General features: G+C 36.7%; 2 protein-coding genes and 1 long non-coding RNA gene across 4 annotated transcripts in view; 1 reads left to right on the plus strand and 2 right to left on the minus strand.

Moving 5' to 3' along the window:
* snrpb2 (small nuclear ribonucleoprotein polypeptide B2) overlaps nt 1-18,921 on the plus strand; it is a 145,214-nt gene that overhangs the window by 68,174 nt on the left and 58,119 nt on the right. The gene's annotated exons all lie outside the window — the stretch shown is intronic.
* dand5 (DAN domain family, member 5) lies at nt 957-3,241 on the minus strand. Its single transcript, XM_065295832.2, has 2 exons — nt 2,394-3,241; nt 957-2,112 (listed from the first exon to the last, which is right to left on the minus strand). Exons 1-2 carry the CDS (start codon nt 2,865-2,867, stop codon nt 1,837-1,839), a joined length of 750 nt encoding a protein of 249 aa, XP_065151904.2. The 5' UTR covers nt 2,868-3,241; the 3' UTR covers nt 957-1,836.
* The window catches only part of LOC141282077 (uncharacterized), a 52,209-nt gene continuing 37,483 nt past the window's right edge, over nt 4,196-18,921 (minus strand). Inside the window, exons 1-5 of one of the 2 annotated variants that reach the window (XR_012336640.1) lie at nt 8,326-8,424; nt 5,513-5,626; nt 4,988-5,071; nt 4,739-4,826; nt 4,196-4,572 (exon numbers count right to left, since the gene is read on the minus strand). This is a non-coding gene — a long non-coding RNA (uncharacterized lncRNA). Of the gene's footprint in view, nt 4,573-4,738; nt 4,827-4,987; nt 5,072-5,512; nt 5,627-8,325; nt 8,425-18,921 lie in introns of those variants that run through there. The other variant, XR_012336639.1, reaches the window with a different exon arrangement.

Here is an 18,921-nt window from a genome sequence, read left to right on the forward strand (position 1 = left end):
ACTCAATTTACCCAAAACTAGACTTCAGGAGACACGAGGACCGGGGGAGGGTACCTTAAAAGCGTAATGCAAATTGCAGTAGGTCTATGAAAGCAGTTTTGACAGACTGCCAACGCTACGTAAAGCACCCCCTTGTTTCCCCTCGGGCGATTTTTCCGTATAGGATGAGTAAACTCGAGCCTTTTTTCCAGGTGCCAGAAAATCGATGAATAAAACTTTATTTTTTTCTCACACGCGTTTTAAGGGCTGAGGTGCAGCTGTCGGTTAGGGTGATGGGAATTCCCACAGTATTGAATGGAGTATAGTTAGCATCATCTCCCTGTGTAACAACACTTAACGTCACATGGAGAGGATGACGTGCATTTTGATGTTAAATGATGGTCTAATTAAGACAGCAAATTAGGTTGGGGATGGTTATTCAGTTCCCTGCTGTAAAAAAACTGCCTAGGGTGGTTAGTTGTTTTTCCAGCCTGGGCAAGTTGGTTAGGCTGGTCTGTTTTTATGGGTTTGGCATCTGCCAACTGGTAAGGCTAACTGCATGGCCTTGGCATTTAGATATGAATTATGGAAAATATGTTTACCATAAACCGTTTCAATTACCTAAGGGTTGTATATCTCTTACATAGACTTATATAGGCTAGGTCGATAAAGCGCATGCTAATATGATTTTCAAAGGGATAGTTCACCCAAAAAATGAATTTATTCACTCTCATGTTGTTACAAACCTGCATACATTTTTCTGTTCTGATGAACACAAAAGAAGATATTTTTCATAAGCCCTATTCACTTCCATAGTACAAAAAAAGAATGCTATGGAAGTGAATGAGGCTCATGAATGGTTTGGTTACAAATATTACTCAAAATCAGCGTACACTATTAAATGTTGTATTAAAAGTAATTTAAACACCAAGAGACTGACATGTGTTTTCTAGATGCTTTTATTGACACCCCAAAAACAAAACCATGCCTGATATTGCAGCTTGACTGAAACAAATACATCCTTACATCCCAATGTAATTGGGTAACAATGTTTTGAATATAGGCATCAAGGTGGGCCACATTTAACAAAATTCATTACTGAATCATTTTCATACAGCAGTGACACTTATTGGTGAAACTGCGTCATTACATGTAATTCCATTCAATAAATTAAACTCATCTTAAACTAACCTCGTAGGAATAGCATTGTCATTACACAAAGGTACAGCAGAAATACTGTATCAGACAAACATTTACCCCTGCATTCACAGGGACTCATAACTATATTCAGCATAAACCAAATCTGATTTAGATTGGCTGTCAGACACACACAACATTTATCACAAATCTTCCACATTTGTGTGACTATTAATTCATTCCTGAGGAAACTGAGTGCTCACACTCTCCCCGGATCTCTTCTGTCCCGCACACACACACAAATAAAGAGACAATATCATCACAAGTCATGATATTTCTGTAAGTGAGGATATTTGGCCTCAGCACAAACACCGAAACAGCTCAAATCAACCTAAGTTGGTTGGCTGGTCTATGCTGGTTTCAGGTGGTCCTCTCATCTTGGTGTTCAGCTGGTCCTCCAGTCTGTCATAAAAAAAGTTCCCAAACTTTCACTTAGGTTGTACCCTTTCAAAAAGTGCACCTTTGCACCAAGAGAGTTCTTTACCCATATTGGTACTAAATGGGTGCATATCTGTACCTAAATTGTACATATTAGGACCCTTTCCAGGGCACTGCCAGAGTGATAGGAACAATTTTTCTGACAGTGTAAGAAAGTGGTCAAATCCCCAAACCAATTTAGTCTGGTGTACCTCAAAAGCCGCTAAAAGTTCAAATATGGTTTCATAAATGAGACTTATCAGTGTTCTGATTTTTGACCTCCCCGCTACCGGTTTGGCATTGGCACTCTTCGACGACCATGACGCGTCTCTGTCGCACTTCTGTTCCGCAGCGCAGGGGCACGAGCACAGTGCGTGATTTGGAAGGGCCACAGCGCGTGCAGTGCGCCTCCCGCTGTCCCAGAGACTCCCCGCCGGAGGGCACGAACATAGAGCTGCACTGACCAAAACACAAATGATTGTGAACGGTCACCGTCTCACAGCCGTCCTCCGTTATGCGCTGTCAACAGAAAGTATGGAGACACGTGACTCAATGCACAAACTAAATATTAAACCAAATACGCTATTAAAAATACCATAAAGAAAGGAACCAAAAATAGTTATTCTATGGGATTGCTGCAAAATAACAATTTTAAGCGTATTACTAATTCAATTTAATAACCAATTCAATTGCTAAAGACAGAAAATTTCCGATTTTGCATGCATTTTAAAACAACAAATTGCAATGATATAAAAATAACAAAATAAAAATCAATGGCCAAGTTGTTCTTCAATACATACCTGTGTGAATGGTACTGCGGCACAGCTCTGTTTCGTCATCTTTTTAGGATTGACGCGTAGCGCCACGGCCTCTCTGCCTCGCTCGCTTTTGTGCGTCACTCTCCGCCACATATCGAGTCTCTGTTTCTTTATTGCGTCTCCGGTGCTGCTCGCGCCCAGGTGCTGGAGCAGGGCATCGGGTTTGTTATGGGTCAGGACAGACGGTCCGGGACGCCCGAGGTTCAAGAAAGCGGGAAACGCGCTGCGGCTTCTTGATGGCGCATGATTTCCAATGGCGCCAGGGGCGCGCCGCATAAAATGCGGGCTCAGTTTCACAACTCTGACGGATCCCCGAATTGGTTCGTCTGGTCCATATCCCGAAGATTCAAAATCTTTACCGGGATGTCTGTGAAAGTTACGCAAGGCGGTGCGTGGAAAAGCGCAAACCAAAGTGCCCAGTGACAAAAGGATGAAAAAGATCACTTGAGCGTTCATTTTTCCAAAAATTCCTAAATATCTCTTGGTAAAATAAGACGTTTCGTGAATAATCTTGCTTTTGAGGTTCAAGGTCCCATATGGTCACCTTGCTGTCGTTGTGGAGATGAAAACTGAACTGAGCACTTATATGCCCAACGGGTTCTTTCATGGCTACTGCAATAATTCTCATCATTGCTTTATTAGAGGGGCGCATACCTGCCAGATTAATGTGAAGATTTAATGACCGCTTTCACAACAGGTGAGCTTTAGAGAGATGGTGACACCGTGGGAACTGAATAGCGTTGCTCTTGTGTGCTTTTACGAATAAACACAGGAGTTTTTCTAATAGCAAATATAATTTCAGCTTGCACATTTTTTGCTATATAAATACACAAATAAAAGAACGTTAAAATTTTTTTAGACAGAATAATATAAAATATAATAAAAACTAGGAACGTTTGGGTATGTTTTGTTTATTTGCTAAATATTAATCACTACAAAAGAAAATAAAACTTTATTTTCTTTATATTTTTAAAATGTTAGAACATTTCTGTATGTCTGAATTTTTCACATCTTTATTTAAAAAATCTGATTTTTTTGTAACTTCATTTCTTTCACTTTTTCGTGTTTTTCTTAAATATTTTCGTTTCTTACATAACTTTTCTGAATGAATTATTTTTTTTAACAACAGAACTTTATACTAAATATACTAGTTTAATTTTTAAATATTTTTACAGATTATTTGTCAGAATATATTCATTTCTTTATCTTTTTAAATATGTTTTTTTCTGAATATATTTAGGTTTCTTAATATTTTGTGTAAATATGCGATTTTTTTCTGAATATCTTCATTTTCTATCATTGAAAGATATTTAGAATTTTTTAATAATTAATATTCTCGCACGATTGTTAAAAAACGGTAATGCGCAATGATCACCTACTTATGCGTTTATGGCTGAATAACGCGCTTTCTTTCTCACGGCTTCTGAAGTGTTTTTGAAGCACCTGCGCATCTGTAGTTCAAACAGATAAAGTCAAGTCAGATATAGAGCTCAGGTGATAAGTGTTTCTCACCTGCAGGACCACGGAACATGGCAAGTAGCCTATATCACAATTACGACTTTTCCAAGAATCCCCAAAAGACTTTCCCTAGGGAACAGGGCAGCTCGACTGATGCATTTATTTATTTCGTTTATAATACAGTATGTGATTGGAAACAAATATATATTTACTATCATCTTTTAATTTTTGATTTTGGACCACAACAAATAAAGTTTATTACAAATAAATAAAGTATATCTCCAGTATCTGTCAAATAAACGTAAATAAATAAATAAATGCAGGTGCTACAAAATTAAATATTATCGAAAACCATTTAATTGACTTTTGAACAAATTTAAATAATGTAAATCAGAGTATCAATTAATTAATAACTGCAAAACCTGTTTAAGTCAACTTTTATCTCATATTACAGGATTTATTCATCCCATACAATTTCTCTAAAATTGTTGGGTCAGCATCTAGCAGGTGAAGCCAATGGTTTTGTGTCTAGCCCATCTGTATGACTCTAGATAAGGAACAACATATATATTTAATTTGGTTTGTTGTGGCAAGGGAAGCTCCTCTTGGCTCGGGTAAACAGTCTTTGTTGGCCAAGAAAAGACTGAGGATGATTGAAATCTCCGGATGTGTCATTCTCTGATATCTGATGGAGAGCTTTAGTCTGAAAGTGACAGATTATACATGCATATATATAGTATATATACACACAGACACAATGAGTTTAAACACAAGTAAAATATGATTTGGCCGATGTTCAAATAATGAAAAAATTCAAAAATGTGGCCAGCAAAAGTATAGCCAAACTCTGCACACATACATACACTGACCATGATTTGCCAGGCATTTGAAATGTGATCTTCTTCTCTGTATAGTCTGTGGACATTTGACTCGGCTCTCTGAATAAAGTTTTGAGACCTGGAAAAAGAGACAGAGAGAGACGTGTTGCATGCTAAATAACAACAGCTGTATGCTTAAAGATTTGTATATTTAATATTTGTAAACTATGAAATCACTTGACTTTAGCCGCTTTGGGTCACATTGTAATCTTGTGTGCTGTATAAATACACTCAACTCACTCCAATTCTGCTAAACTCAGTTTAGTGCCCATAGCTCTTAATCAATTGCAGTTACAAACAACGCCACCAGGTGGAGACAAAAACCTACAACAGAAAACAGTGTCAAACCAAAGCCAGACAAAACTGATGTGGTTTCATCTTAAAGAGACTGAACTATATGGCAGATCATGCAGATTAATGGGAACAAGGAAAAAATATTTTATAACTTAAATGGCACCATATCACACAGAAACAATGCTTAATACACCTAAAAATAAACAGCTGACCGTTTAACTTGCAAACTACACTGTTGTTTACTACCTGGGTTTTTGTGGTTTACACTGTTCAAATAAATGGTCCCTAGTTATCACTGGGGAGGTACCCTTTCAAAGCGGTCCTAATATGTACAGATATGTATACATTTAGTACCAGTATGTACATTTTGGGGAACTTTTTAGTTGCAGCGCTGTACTTTTTGAAAGGGTACCACCCCAGGGAGCATTTTTTTCTGACAGTGTAGGTTATAAGAAGTAACGCTTCACTCACCGCACCGTTACCCTGCATCCTCCGCTTTGACCTCATCCACCGAATACAAACCTTTTTTTATGTTGTGCATTGGTTCAGTGTCTTTGGCCAAGCAGGGATGTTGCTGGCATTGTCCTGGAGAGAGCAACAACAGAGCAGGATTTAGAGAACAGAAGATGAGATGTGCTGACCAAATCACAAACGCACGCACACACTCATCTAGCTTATCCCAAATTTGCTTGTACATGGCTGTGAATGATCAAAACATCTCTCAAAATGCTTGCTACAGGTGGGAAAATGCAGAGAATTAAACCCGATCTGATTTTTTTATGACTGATGAAAGTTTTAGAGGCAGTGTGTAAATGTGATGACACAATGTAAAGTCGGATTTAAAATTCAGGACGAGAATTTTGTGCACTGTAAAAAAAATGCAGCATGAAGTTAAAACAACTTGGTTTTGCAAGTCTATTCAACCATCTATTTTAAGTTTGAATAGTTGACATAATGTAACAAATTAAGTTAAATAGCTTAAATTAGTTTTTTAAGTAGTATAAAGTAGCATAACAATGTGTGTTGATCTGACAAAAATGCTGCATTTATTGTACAGTGTGTGCAAACTCCATTACACTCTGGTTACCTAAATGTTTAAGTATAATCAACTTGGATTTACAAGTCAAACTATTTTTTTTATCTTGACCAAGCCTGCCGCACAAGCCCCCCAGTGACTGGTCCTAGTATAGGTCATAAACCCCACCTCCCCCATGTTATTCAATGGGACTTGAGACCAACTAAAAAATTTAACTAAACTTCAATTATCTTTTTTCCGAAGCTGGTTTTTGTCATTTACTGTAGTTTTTATCACGCTGAATTAAAGTGTTTGTTTTTAAAATAAGTTTGTTATTAGTTAGTTATTTAATGCTATAGATGGTTTCATCGGACGCACGTGATACACGTCTGGATCCGAACCTTACTTCCGGTTTCGTTTTTTTAATGGTCTGACTAGTTGCTAAACTGATCTCTTGAACAAATGCCTCGTCGAAAATAACAAATGTTTTGGTTTCCTAGGTAATCTATGTGTTGTTTTGTTTGCTTGTTATATAAATAAACTATGTTTAAAGAATTTGTTGTTATTTATTATTAGCGGAGTTTACCGGAAGTTACGTGCGGACCGCGACAGCGGCTTGTTTATGTTGTTACCGCTGAAACGGTCTATAAAAACGGTGGTGTCACACATGATTGACAGCTGTGATATGCGCATTCTGCGAGGGAGGGGGGGTCTTGATTTCGCGGCTTTACTTCCTGCTCACTACTGCGCAGGACTGTCCTGAAATTGCTATTACGCAGACTCAAGACCCAAGATGTCAGCGCGTATCGGGACACTGGCGGCTTCACTTTTCACCAATGGAAGAGAGCGAACAGGCATTGTCGATCTATTTTTACAGTTTATGATCTTGACTGGTGAGGAGTTGCTGTAATGTTAACTCTTTTACCGCCAGCGTTTTTTTTTTTTTTAAAGTTGCCAGCCCGCGCCAGCGTTTTTCATGATTTTCACCAAAGTTTAATGCCTCCCAGAAACTGTTCTTCTTTAAATATATAAACATACAACAATATACCAAATGAAAGAACAGACTCTCTGCTTTCAAACAAAAACGTTTCATCCTACCTTCAGTGGTTCTTTTGTAATCAGATTTTGAATATGGGTAGATTTCTGCAAAAACACCATATTTTGAGCAAAAAGCAGAGATAATTCCATTTCTGTGACTGTCTTTTCATAGAGATCCGATTCAGAGCGATCTTTAAAACAGACACGGACATGCAGCCGCTTGCCATAGGGCAATAGTTCCGGGTTTAAAAAGTTGCGGAAGGGCGCCACCTGGTGGATAATAGCGGTATTGCGGAAAGACGGAAAATCTCGTCATTGGCGGGGAAGCGTTTTCTCTTAATTGACGAGATATCTCGTCAATGGCGGTGAAAGAGTTAAGTAAATTCAACTTTGTTTTTTAAGTTACAGCAACTTGTCACTAGTCAAGATAAAAAATAAGTTAAAATGACTCAATTTCTCAAAAATGACTCAAGTATGATTCAATTTTAAACATGTAAGGCAAACCAGATATTTTACTGTGCAAGTTGACTGTACTCAACTTAAGTAAACTCGTTCCTTAAATTTTACTGAGTAATGGGGTTTGCCAAAAACCTCCATATTTAAGTTTACTCAACTTGGTTGTCATAAAGTCTGTACTTATTACCTAAATTGATAAACTCATTACATTGGTGTTCATATAGTTTATTTACTGTATTTAGTTTAAAACTGTATTTATCTAGGCCTCGAACACGATTGTTTCCTCCTCATGTAAACTTGTGCATGCAAAAGGCCGCTAGAAAACAGGCCAATCTCAACATAACACAGACTGTGACGTTGCAGTCAAGATGTATGCCCCAACATTAAATTACACAATAAATTAAATACAATGATGTTACAATGCTAAAAACAAAGTTGTGACTGCAGAGTAAGCGCTATATGCTAGTTAATGCTATATGCTAGCTAGCGTTTAGGCTGAAGTTCTAAAATTGATGTTAAAGTCAAAACTTACCACTCAGAAAACCTCAAACTCTATATCTACAGTCTGAAATATAAGATCTTTTTATACACACAGAGCTACTGAACTGAACTGCTCTGAGAAACAGCCAATCAGAGCAGAGCTCAACATTATTATTCATGACCCTTTCAAATGAGGAAATAATAGACCATTTTATTCTAAAGGAAAATCCTAGGGTTGTAAATGGACATGTAAAAATATCTTTGCATATTTTTTGCACTTAATAAAGCCACATACCTTCAATGTAGATATCAGAGAACAAGATTATTTCAATGCATTCTTTGGCACCTTTAAAACTGAAATAAAACATTCATTGGCAGGTCTGTGAGATTGTCTTTCAATTTAAAAAGAAAGTGTTTCAATAAATAAGACACATACTGTGACAACACTGATCTATGCAAAATAATATCTCTTTCCCAGCTCAATGCAGCATGCATTTAAAAGTGAATTTACACAAGAGGAAAACAAACATGCTCATGCTATTAGATGTGGTAGCCGTGTGTACGCTATGAGAAAGCTGTGTGTGTGTTTGTGGCTGGTTTGGTAATTCTAAGAATCTCACAGGAATGATGAGAAAGAACGGTGTGTTCTCAGGAATATGTTTTTCGTGTTAATATGTGAGGGTATTAATAGTGTGCACTCTCTCTTCTTCCTCAGAAGACCGCTGAACATTTATTTATCACTGACCACAAACCACAGAGTGAACACCATGTTCAAGTGCCTGTGCTCATATGCATGTATGTATGTATGTGTGAGCATCTCATGAGGGGGAAATGTGGTGAGGTTTGCAGACAGGGTTCTTGGAACTGAATCTGGGACTTACTGCAGAGGGGACGGAGAAACTACTCTTCCTCATTCGGTGTCTCCAGTGTTGATAGTCATGTAGTTACTGTACACATCCAGTTAGCATTTACATTAATGCTAAGAGACACGTTTATCCAAAGCGACTTACGGGTGCAACCCATGACAAATGCATAGTAATTCAATGACTAGGTCAATGTAAATGAGCATGTTAATCAATCGATCCAGTTAACCCAGTTGAATAAGGACACATATCATTGCACAAAATACCCACACAAGCAAGGTCATTTCTGACCAGCAACCGTTGCGAAAACAGCACAGTGTTGCCAGTTACCATACAAGAAGCCTTTATTGTAACCAGAAATCAACAAACACAGAACTGAATGAGTCAAAGCAATGTTTTCAAATGAGTAAAAGCTTTCTGAGATGAGTAGATTAAGTACTACAGAGCCGGAGAGCTTCGCAACCAACATCCGTGGTTTGTTCTTATTGTCATTGAGATTAAATATCACCCAGAGCTATATTAAGAAATATCCGTTATCTCAGTATGTTGGGATCATTTGTTTAATCCGAGACCAAAACAACAGGGAACAGTAGTGAAGATGCGTCACTAGGGTGCGCTGCTGAGCCATTTCACTTCAAGCTCCTGTCAAACCTCAGGTTTAATAAATATGGATTGAGAACCAAATTTTTGTAAAATAAATCAAAGCTTTGTGTTTTTGTTAGTGCAGAGAAAGGTCTTCCTCATATCATTAAGGGAATGGAGTTGTAGACAAATCATTCATTTAGGGTTCAATATTGTTATAAATAATATGTTTACATTAACATTCAGGCATTTAGCAGACGCTTTTATACAAAATATAAGGAAACAATAAAAGCATCTTAAGGAGCACAATGATTAAAAACTTCATATTTTTACCTTAATAAACAATACAGACGTCAAGTGTCTGTGCAAAGAATTCAGTTTAGTTTTTGTGAAAATTCTGCATCCTAGGAAAATAAATGAGAAAGTAGTTAGATGAGTACATTTGCTGACCCTATCCACTGGGTATCCAACATTTATGCAGTTGGTTATACAGGTGTGTGGTTTTGCAGTTTTATAAAACATTAGTGAGGAAGAATTGTCTCCCGACGTCCTTTATGTCTACAGAAAAGTGAACAGTAAATTATTGATCATTTTTGTGGGGTTTCATGGAGCTTTACCCTACCATCATAACAAAAATCCAGAATTACGATCATTTACGGACTCCTATGTCATCAAAGATGTTTATGTCCAAAGGTACAATTTGTAAGATATTTGCAGTAAAATATCCAAAAACCACTAGTCCGGATTATATAATTTGTCCAGCTGATTACTAACAATATCTATAATGTTTTCAACTACTTGTAAATTATGAGAAAATTGCTGCCCTAAACAGTGACACGGGGCAATGCAGTCGCCTGTAAATGACCTTAATATCTACGTTACCCTTTGTTACGGCCTTTACTGACGTAAAAACCACATGACAACAGTGTCGTGGACAAATGCTGAAGTAATAGTAATGCACATAAGTTTACATGAAGCGCCTAACATATATTTTAAAATGACGAGCCACATATGATGGGCTACATGCATGTTGTGACGACCTTCGAAAAATAAGTCACCGGCCGCCACTGCTCCTCTTACTGAGAGATGCACTTCTTCTTCATACTTCAGTCTGGGTGGTTGTGAATACTGCCGTCACTACAAAGAAACTTTTCATAACAGAAAGCTTCTGTTCATGTTAAGGTTCTTACAGCCCATCAAAGAACCTTTAAACAACATTTATTTTTAAGTATGTGAGTGTTTTGTCGGTCTGTGAATACAAACCTCTCTCTGTGTTTGTGGATATATAAATGTGGATGTGGGTGTGTCTGAGCATTACACTCTTTCTCCACTCGTGTGTTTAACCGTCGTCCAGCCCCACCAGACTAGACAGTCTGCAAGGAGTCTAGTCGAAACGACACCTGTTTGTCCGCAAACAACCTCTGACAGCGCTGAATCTTTGTGTACCTGTCTGTCTGTCAGTCAGCAATTACTTAAAAAAAAAAAAAACCTTAGCTTCAATTTCAGACAAATATTTGCTTGGCTCTTGCTCACACACAACCCCATCCTTTAACTTGCCTCATTCTCGCTCTTTTTTTCACTGTTATCAGCAAGCTCATGTACAGTCTCGTTTTTAAAGTCTGATTACCGGACTACCCTTATCAGTACGGTTAAGTACTGTAGACAGACTGGAACTGCTATCTGATCTGCTCAGACACAACAAGTCATTAAAAGTCTGAGTTTACACGCAGTAATGAGGATTTTTACGGTGGAGTGTAGTTGGTCTAATGTGTGACCCTGGATCACAGGGTCAATTTTTTATTGATATTTAAAGATCATCTGAAAGCTGAATAAATACGTTTTCCATTGATGTATCGTATGTTGAGATTGGAAAATTTGGATTGTGAGATAATTTTTTATATATATTTACAGTTAAAAAATATCTTAATGGAACATGATCTGCACTTAATATCCTACTGATTTTTGTGATTAACAAAAATATAATTTTGACCCATACAATGCATTTTTGTCTATTGCTACATATATACCTGTGCAACATATGATTGGTTTTGTGTTCCAGGGTCACATTTTGTGTTATTTGGATGAATTTAATGTTGTAAGTAAATTGGCGCTTTTGTAAAAAAGCCACCCATGTCTATCAGCAGTTGAAGACTTGAATATATATATATATATATATATATATATATATATATATTTTTGTCCTATAATTGTTATACTCATCTGCCAAAGCAGTTCAAAACAGCAAACTCCGCTTAATGCACAGATAAAAAATTGAATGAACGACGGTGCGCAAAATGACAGTAGATCTCATTCAAACTTGTGTCCCTTGTGAGTACATAGACCTAAATACATGTGGCAGTCACATTGATCATAGCGCCCCCTAATGCGTGGTTCAGTTAATGTTTCTAGTTGCACCTTAAGTGATTTTGCAACTGTTTACGAAGTCAGTTTTGTTTAGGGTAGGTTTTTGCAAAAAAAAACAGGATTTGCAGCGAAAAAGTTAAATTTGATAAATACTAATGAAATGACCAAATATGTGAAAATAAGGCATTTTAATTATTGACAGAAATGTGGACGTTAACTTCAGGTGTGCGCGACTTAAGCACGGGTCTGTGGAAATAACCGTAACTTTTACATTTTTACTTTTATCCTTTGCAATGTTTCTAGTTGCATCTTTAGTGATTTTGCAACTGTTTACTAAGTCTTGTCCAAAGAAGTCGATTTTTTAGGGGAGGTTTTCGCAAAAAAAAAAAACACTTAGTGGGTTTTGCAGCAAAAGAGTTAAATGTTAAATACTAATAAAATGACCATATATATGAAAATAAGGCATTTAAATTATTGACAAGAAATGTGTACAATAACTTCAGATGTGCTCGAACTTTTAAGTAGTGGGTCTGTGGAAACGTCTGTAACTTAAATTTTTTACTTTTAAACTTTGCAATCTTTCTAATTGCATCTTTAGTGATTTTGCAACTGTTTACTAACTCTTGTCCAAAGAAGTCGATTTTGTTTAGGGAAGGTTTTTGCAAGAACAAAAAAATGTTTGCAGCGAAAGAGTTAAATTTGTTAAATACTAATGAAATGACCAAATATGTGAAAATAAGGCATTTTAATTATTGACTAATAACCTTTTCATTGTCATTAAAGTGCTCACAGGAAAACATGTCAAGGGTTTTGCACCCTCTTCAAAATGTATTTTTAAAGCTAACATCAGTGATATTTTGGATCAGTGATTTTATTTTTAATTGTGCAATTTCTAGAAGACTGATGTTTTGAAGAAGTGGTACGAATGCCATTGACGTGGGCATGGGTGCGAGTTTTAGGAACAAAGGCCGTCTATGTTTAAATGTTCCTCACAGATTCCTCTTTTCTTTTCTCTGTTACAGTTTACAGATGTGTTTCCTTCCTGAAAATAAAAGTAGTACTTCTCTATCTCTCTCATTCAAACACACAGTATGGAGGAGGCAGAATTGTGTAAAATAATCTGTAAAATGTACTGTGGTTTTGTGGTGTCGTTCACTCCCTTAGGACGCCTGAATTTTGACCCCTTTACCATAAACCAACAACTGCAAAAATCATGTGATAAATCTGGACCCTCGTGCTGTTTGAACTGTAAAATAGATGTAAAAGCCTCTAAATGCCACCTCCCTCAAAAATGAGATACTGATATTATCCAATTTTTTAAGCAATAATTCCGGTAAATTACTATGCATTTACCAGAATTAATTTACCAGTTAATACAAAAATGTGCTGTTTACACACGCAGTGATGTTCTGTCTTTTAACCAGTAAGATATCATTCACACATCAGTATCAAAATACTGGTAAACTCGGTGAGAAAGTGGAAGTTGCCTGTGACCAAACAACATTGCATCTTAAAGGAATAGTCTACTCTTTTGCCATATTAAACTATGTTATTACCTCAACCTAGACGAATTTAATTAATACATACCTATCTTTTTTCAGTGCGTGCACTGTACAGCGTGTTGTGAATGTGTTAGCATTTAGCCTAGCGCCATTCATTCCTATGGTACCAAAAAAAGTTTTATTTTGTGGCACCATACTTACTGGTATAACTCGTCATGTAACAGTCTTTAAATAGGGAAAACATGGAAGTGTTTGGTGGCTTCCCTCTTTGGTACCATAGGAATGAATGGGGCTAGGCTAAATGCTAACACATTCAAAACACGCTGTACAGTGAACGCATTGAAAAAAGATAGGTATGTATTAATTTGTCTAGGTTGAGGTAATAACATAGTTTAATATGGCAAAAGGGTAGACTATTCCTTTAAACAACAGTACTGTTTGCACATTAGGCTTCACAGAGCGTGTGCCTAGGAAGTCGGCAATTCGGCAAGTATATGGTGCGCTGTTTTAAACAACTCTGGTGAAGAAATGTGGATGTTAACTAAAGGTGTGCTTGACTCTTAAGCAGAGGGTCTGTGGAAACATCCATAAACAGTGTGGCGGTAAACGCGTCATCTATCAAAACGTTATGATTGGCCCGAAGCCGTCAGCACGGCCTGACGTTGTACGTTATGAATGCTTGTAATCTATATTTTTTGTTTACACATGGTGCTTACCAGTAAATTACTGGTAAATTGGTAGCACTGATTTACCAGAAAGGTTTTGTACACACATGACCAGTTAACTGCAATTTACCAGTAAATTACCAATAAAGACTGTATGTGTGAAAGGGACTATTGACTGAATGCTCTCGGCATATACTACATGCTCTTAGAGGGTTTTGCAGCGAAAGACAATAAAATTCATGATCTCTGAAAGCCAATGTTGATATTTTAAATCTCCTAAACATACACGCCCCTACCACAATAGAATCTAGACCTTCTTTTGATAGACCCGCCCCACATATACGCAACCCAGGCAATGATGTTGGTTAGTAGACACGCCCCTTACTGCTGATTGGCTACAAGTGTTTATTGGTAGTCAGTCTAACTTCCTTTTCCAAAATGTTTTTTTTTTAAATCGTGCACCCCGCCTTTAAATACCAATAAAATGACTATGATGACCTTTTCATTGCCATTAAAGTTGAATTACTGTACCTAAGCATTATACAAAATGCTAATTTACAAGAAAACATTTCAGGCGCACACTGAAAAAAAGTTGGTTTAACAATTTACCCGGTTGCCTTAATTTTGATTTAATTCAACTTAAAAAAAAAGGTTTAAATGTTTTGTCAACCAATATTTTTAAGGTAACTTAATATTTTTAAGTTTACATACATACAGTTTTAGACTTTTATGCAAAGCGGTTACAGCGCATCCCAGCTATGCATTTTTTATAAGTATGTGTGAAACTCCACAGGGTAGCACAATAGATGCATTGCAAACATTGTGAAGGGTACTAGTTAACAGCTAGTTCAAGCAACTATTTCGGATTTTGAAAGGTAGAGTGGATAAATCCAAAAATAACTATTTCTTCATCATGCATATCAACGCTGGCCATGCTATTTATATGACAGCTGGTTGGAGGTCAGCATTTGGTCTTATTGATACAAAAAAAGTTGCATTTCTGCGCTAAATCCCTTTTAGCAAGCACCAGAATGCCTCTATTGTTTATGTTTTCTGTGTGCTATTGTTTACCACTTCATTTTAAATAGGATTGAGTCACAACATGGCTTAACTGCACTGTAATTGTTATGCTGGTGCTCAAAAGGTGTCCTTATGAACAAATAGCGGTCTGTTCATAACTTATTATTAACTGACAGTCAACGCTCAACACCCAAACAATGAAAAAAGACATGGAAGGGGGGTTCAAACGATGACAAGTTTTAATTCTTGTGTGAAGTATCCCTATTAAAAAGTTTAATTAAGAAATAGATATTGTACACTACGTATTTCTCAGGCTTTCATTTTTGTTTGTTCATAGTTTTGATTACGTTGCTATTTTACTATGGTGTGGAAAAAGATATATAGAATGTGTAGGTGTATCCAAACTTTCGACTGTTAGTGTACATAAACATGATGACACAAGTTGTCTGGAAGTGTGCCATCATGCCCACGTATTACCGTATATGACACATGACCGTAAGATTAAATCAGTGTGTGTGAGAGAAACAGACTGCAAAAACCACCCATTCCTAGACATGAGGTCATCAATGCTCCCCAACCATTGGCGAAGGCAATACATTAAATTTTCCTAGCTATCTCCACCTGTAAAACACTTGGACCCTCTGGGCATCTCCAACACCTACGATGTCTGCATGCCATTTAATCTGAGTGATAGGAGCAAAATGAATAGGAGATATAAAGATTGATTTCAGATGGTGGATAGATGGATGAGGCATTGTTCAGTAAGAAAATAAAAGCCCCCAAAAATGCCTTGACGACACACTTTACTATTGAAACAAGAAGTGTGGGTGGGCATCGACGGGCTCGGGACCTGCTTTTTAAATTGTATGATAGTATGTTTTCAGTTTATGTCATAGTTTCGCACTGTAAAAAAGTACAAGAAGAACAAATTAATTATGCAAGTCAATTCAACCCTACTTTTTAAAGTTTTGACTTAGTTGAAGTTGAAATTGTTTAACGTAATTTGTTAAATTAAAGTAACAAAAATATATGTTGATATGATAATTGATGGTCACTAGCAGGTGGTATTAGGGGAGGGGCTTTACTTACCTATAGAGGATTTTATTGGATAAAAATTTGCAAACTCCTCTGAAAGCGAGATTAGTCATAATAAATAACTTTAAAGCATTTCTCTGAGAAAAACTGAATTTTTTCAAGTTTAAACAGGATTATTAGAAAAAGCAATAATGAAGCCCCACCCCTAAACCCAGCATCATTGACATATCGTACAAAAGCACACAAGATCTTACAAATCACTGAAGAAATTATGTTGATTTGACAAAAATGCTGCCCAGTTTTTAAAGTTAAAGTAACATAATAATAATATTAGTTAAACTTGATTTTTTAAGTTATAACAACTTTTACAAGCCAAAACTTAAAATGGTACGTTGAATTGACTTTTTTTACAGTGTATACGAATAAACCACCTCATATATCAGTTACGAATTACCATAAGATTGTGTTGATAACAACGTATATACACTTCATTTTTTGCAGTATTTCAAATCTTAAAATATTCAATCTTTTTGCTAGTTTTTCGGTTTCATTTTTGTAAATAAATGCACCTAAAAAATAAGGAATTTGGCAGAAATGTTATCAGTAGTAACAGAATGAAAGTAAAATTATCTTTTTATTAAATGCATACCTATAAATAGTACATTTAGTAAAACTGAAAATAATCTTAAAGACGACGTCTCTTTTTTTCGTGGTTGTATTTGTACGAGATTCTGAATGGGATTAAATGAACACTTTCCTGTTTTGTTTGTTGTATGTCACTCAGTTAAGGATGTGGTATCATGATGAATCATAACACATTCTTGTTGTTTTATTTTTACTGATTTCATTTCTAAGATATGTTGATGACTTCAGCTTTAACATGAATTCTGCATAGAGTATCTGCAATCTGCAATACAGATTAGACGGATTTATTGCACTGTAAAAAATTATTTGTTGTGCTTAAATTTTTGCGTTTAATCAACTTGAATTTACAATTAATTTCAACTTGATTAGTGTGTGTAGTTGCTATAAATTATAGAAATACATTTCAATTAGCTTAAGTTATTTCAACTTTATTTTTTTAATTTATAGCAACTCCTCACTAATTGTAAATTCAAGTTGATTAAACTTAAACATTTAAGTGCAACAACGAATTTTTGAAGTGTGGGCTTCTGATGTGAATTTAATGTCATTTATCATAGATGACTGCTTTGAGAAAATTTTGATTTGAAGGTTATAGAGTCAGATTAAAGAAACAGTCGTGTGACAAGAACAGGATTAACAGAGGACTCGTGTATCTGGCTTTTCTGCTTACTGTGAAATTACAAAACAAAATGCAATCAGATGTTCCTGCTCCTAATATCACGTTTATTGTCTTATAGTACATAGTGTTAAAACAGAAGGGTTTCAGATAAACTATTTAAACCCATTTCCACAGCACTAAAGGAATATTCACATTTGTGACTGCACCAAAGTACGGTGCAAGATGTTTCCCTAGTCTTCCAACTCCAAGGTTTCTGGAGAGGGTCACAGGGCAGCCTGAGCCTCAGAGGTCCTTCAATGCAGCTGGGTAACCGTAGGGTCCGCTTCCCCCAGTCCCATGTGTCCAAAGAGGTGTGGTGATGTGAACTGACAGCAGTGGCCGCCTGCTGTGCCTCAGCATCAACCTCACGCACATGTTTTAAACCCGCTGTCGGGCGTCCCCGGAGCATCATTGCATGACCTCATCACGAGGGCCCCGGGGAAATGTGCCGTTCCACCTTAAAATGCAAACGGGTCTTCTGTATTAACACCAATAGTAAATCACTTGGTGTAACTAATTTAAGTAAATACTTTGTGATGGGTTCCGCTTTAAACATCTTCTGTATGTAATGGAGCAAATAAAACAATTTTTAGGCATGAACGGTTCTGGAAAAGGAGAGAATTCTGGGAATGACGACTTGTGTTTTGGAATCTCTATTTTGAGAAGGGTTATGTTTGGAATGTATTGGAAAAAAAACGTTATTTTCACAACATTCACATTTCTGGTCTTTCTAACGGAACCAGTCGAACTGCAGGGGCAACAATTTGACAACATCACACCTACACTGCCAATAAACCGGCCTGACACACCCAAGCACCCGCTGTTTCCTGCTTAATCCACATACAAGTTCTCTGTAAGAATACTCAGTGACACAATATCCTGCTTACATTCAACATTTGAGAGAGAGAGAGAGAGAGAGAGAGAGAGAGAGAGAGAGAGAGAGAGAGAGAGAGAGAGAGATGCAGCAGATGCCTCTTCTCCCAAAACCTAAGTCTTGACACACTGTCAATGAGCTCAGTGAAAAAAGTATGTTGGTGAAGCGAGAGTATTCCAGAGCAGTGTGTAATAAAACAAACAGACATAAACTGATGAAGGCAATGTTTTTTAGTATGAAGGTAAAAGACAACAAGGATGCTTACGGAGTTTTAGAACCGAGTTAGACAGTTTATATACATATCCATAGGCTTGAGCCCTTCATGGGAATTTGGGAAAAGAAAGTGGACTACATCTCGAAAATGTGAGTGTTTTAGATATAACTGTACTTTATCTAGAAGCACAACAATGATGAAGTTTAAAACAGAATTTTTTTCTTTATTTTACGTACTGATAACAACATTGTCAAAACAATCCCCAAACGATTCACACTGACCTTGAAAAACGACAAAAAATTCTGTATAATGCATGCCAGACCAGTATTTGTCGATGCCACGTCTGAAGACGTAATAAACATGCACATGACGTCATTAGTTTTATAAAATTCACATTTTTGTAGTTTACACCTTGATCTAGGGGTACATTTGCACGACAATGATGTGGTTAAACAGAAATGAAGTTTTG

The sequence above is a fragment of the Paramisgurnus dabryanus genome, chromosome 4 (assembly GCF_030506205.2).
Source record: "Paramisgurnus dabryanus chromosome 4, PD_genome_1.1, whole genome shotgun sequence".
Taxonomy (NCBI): Eukaryota; Metazoa; Chordata; class Actinopteri; order Cypriniformes; family Cobitidae; genus Paramisgurnus; species Paramisgurnus dabryanus.

Bases quoted from the DNA above. Each gene is read 5' to 3' on its own strand.
- dand5 (XM_065295832.2), bottom strand. From the start codon at position 2,867: ATGAACGCTCAAGTGATCTTTTTCATCCTTTTGTCACTGGGCACTTTG. The intron at 2,113-2,393 runs GTATGTATTGAA...TTCTGTTGACAG, and splicing joins CCGCAGTACCATTCACACAG to CGCATAACGGAGGACGGCTG.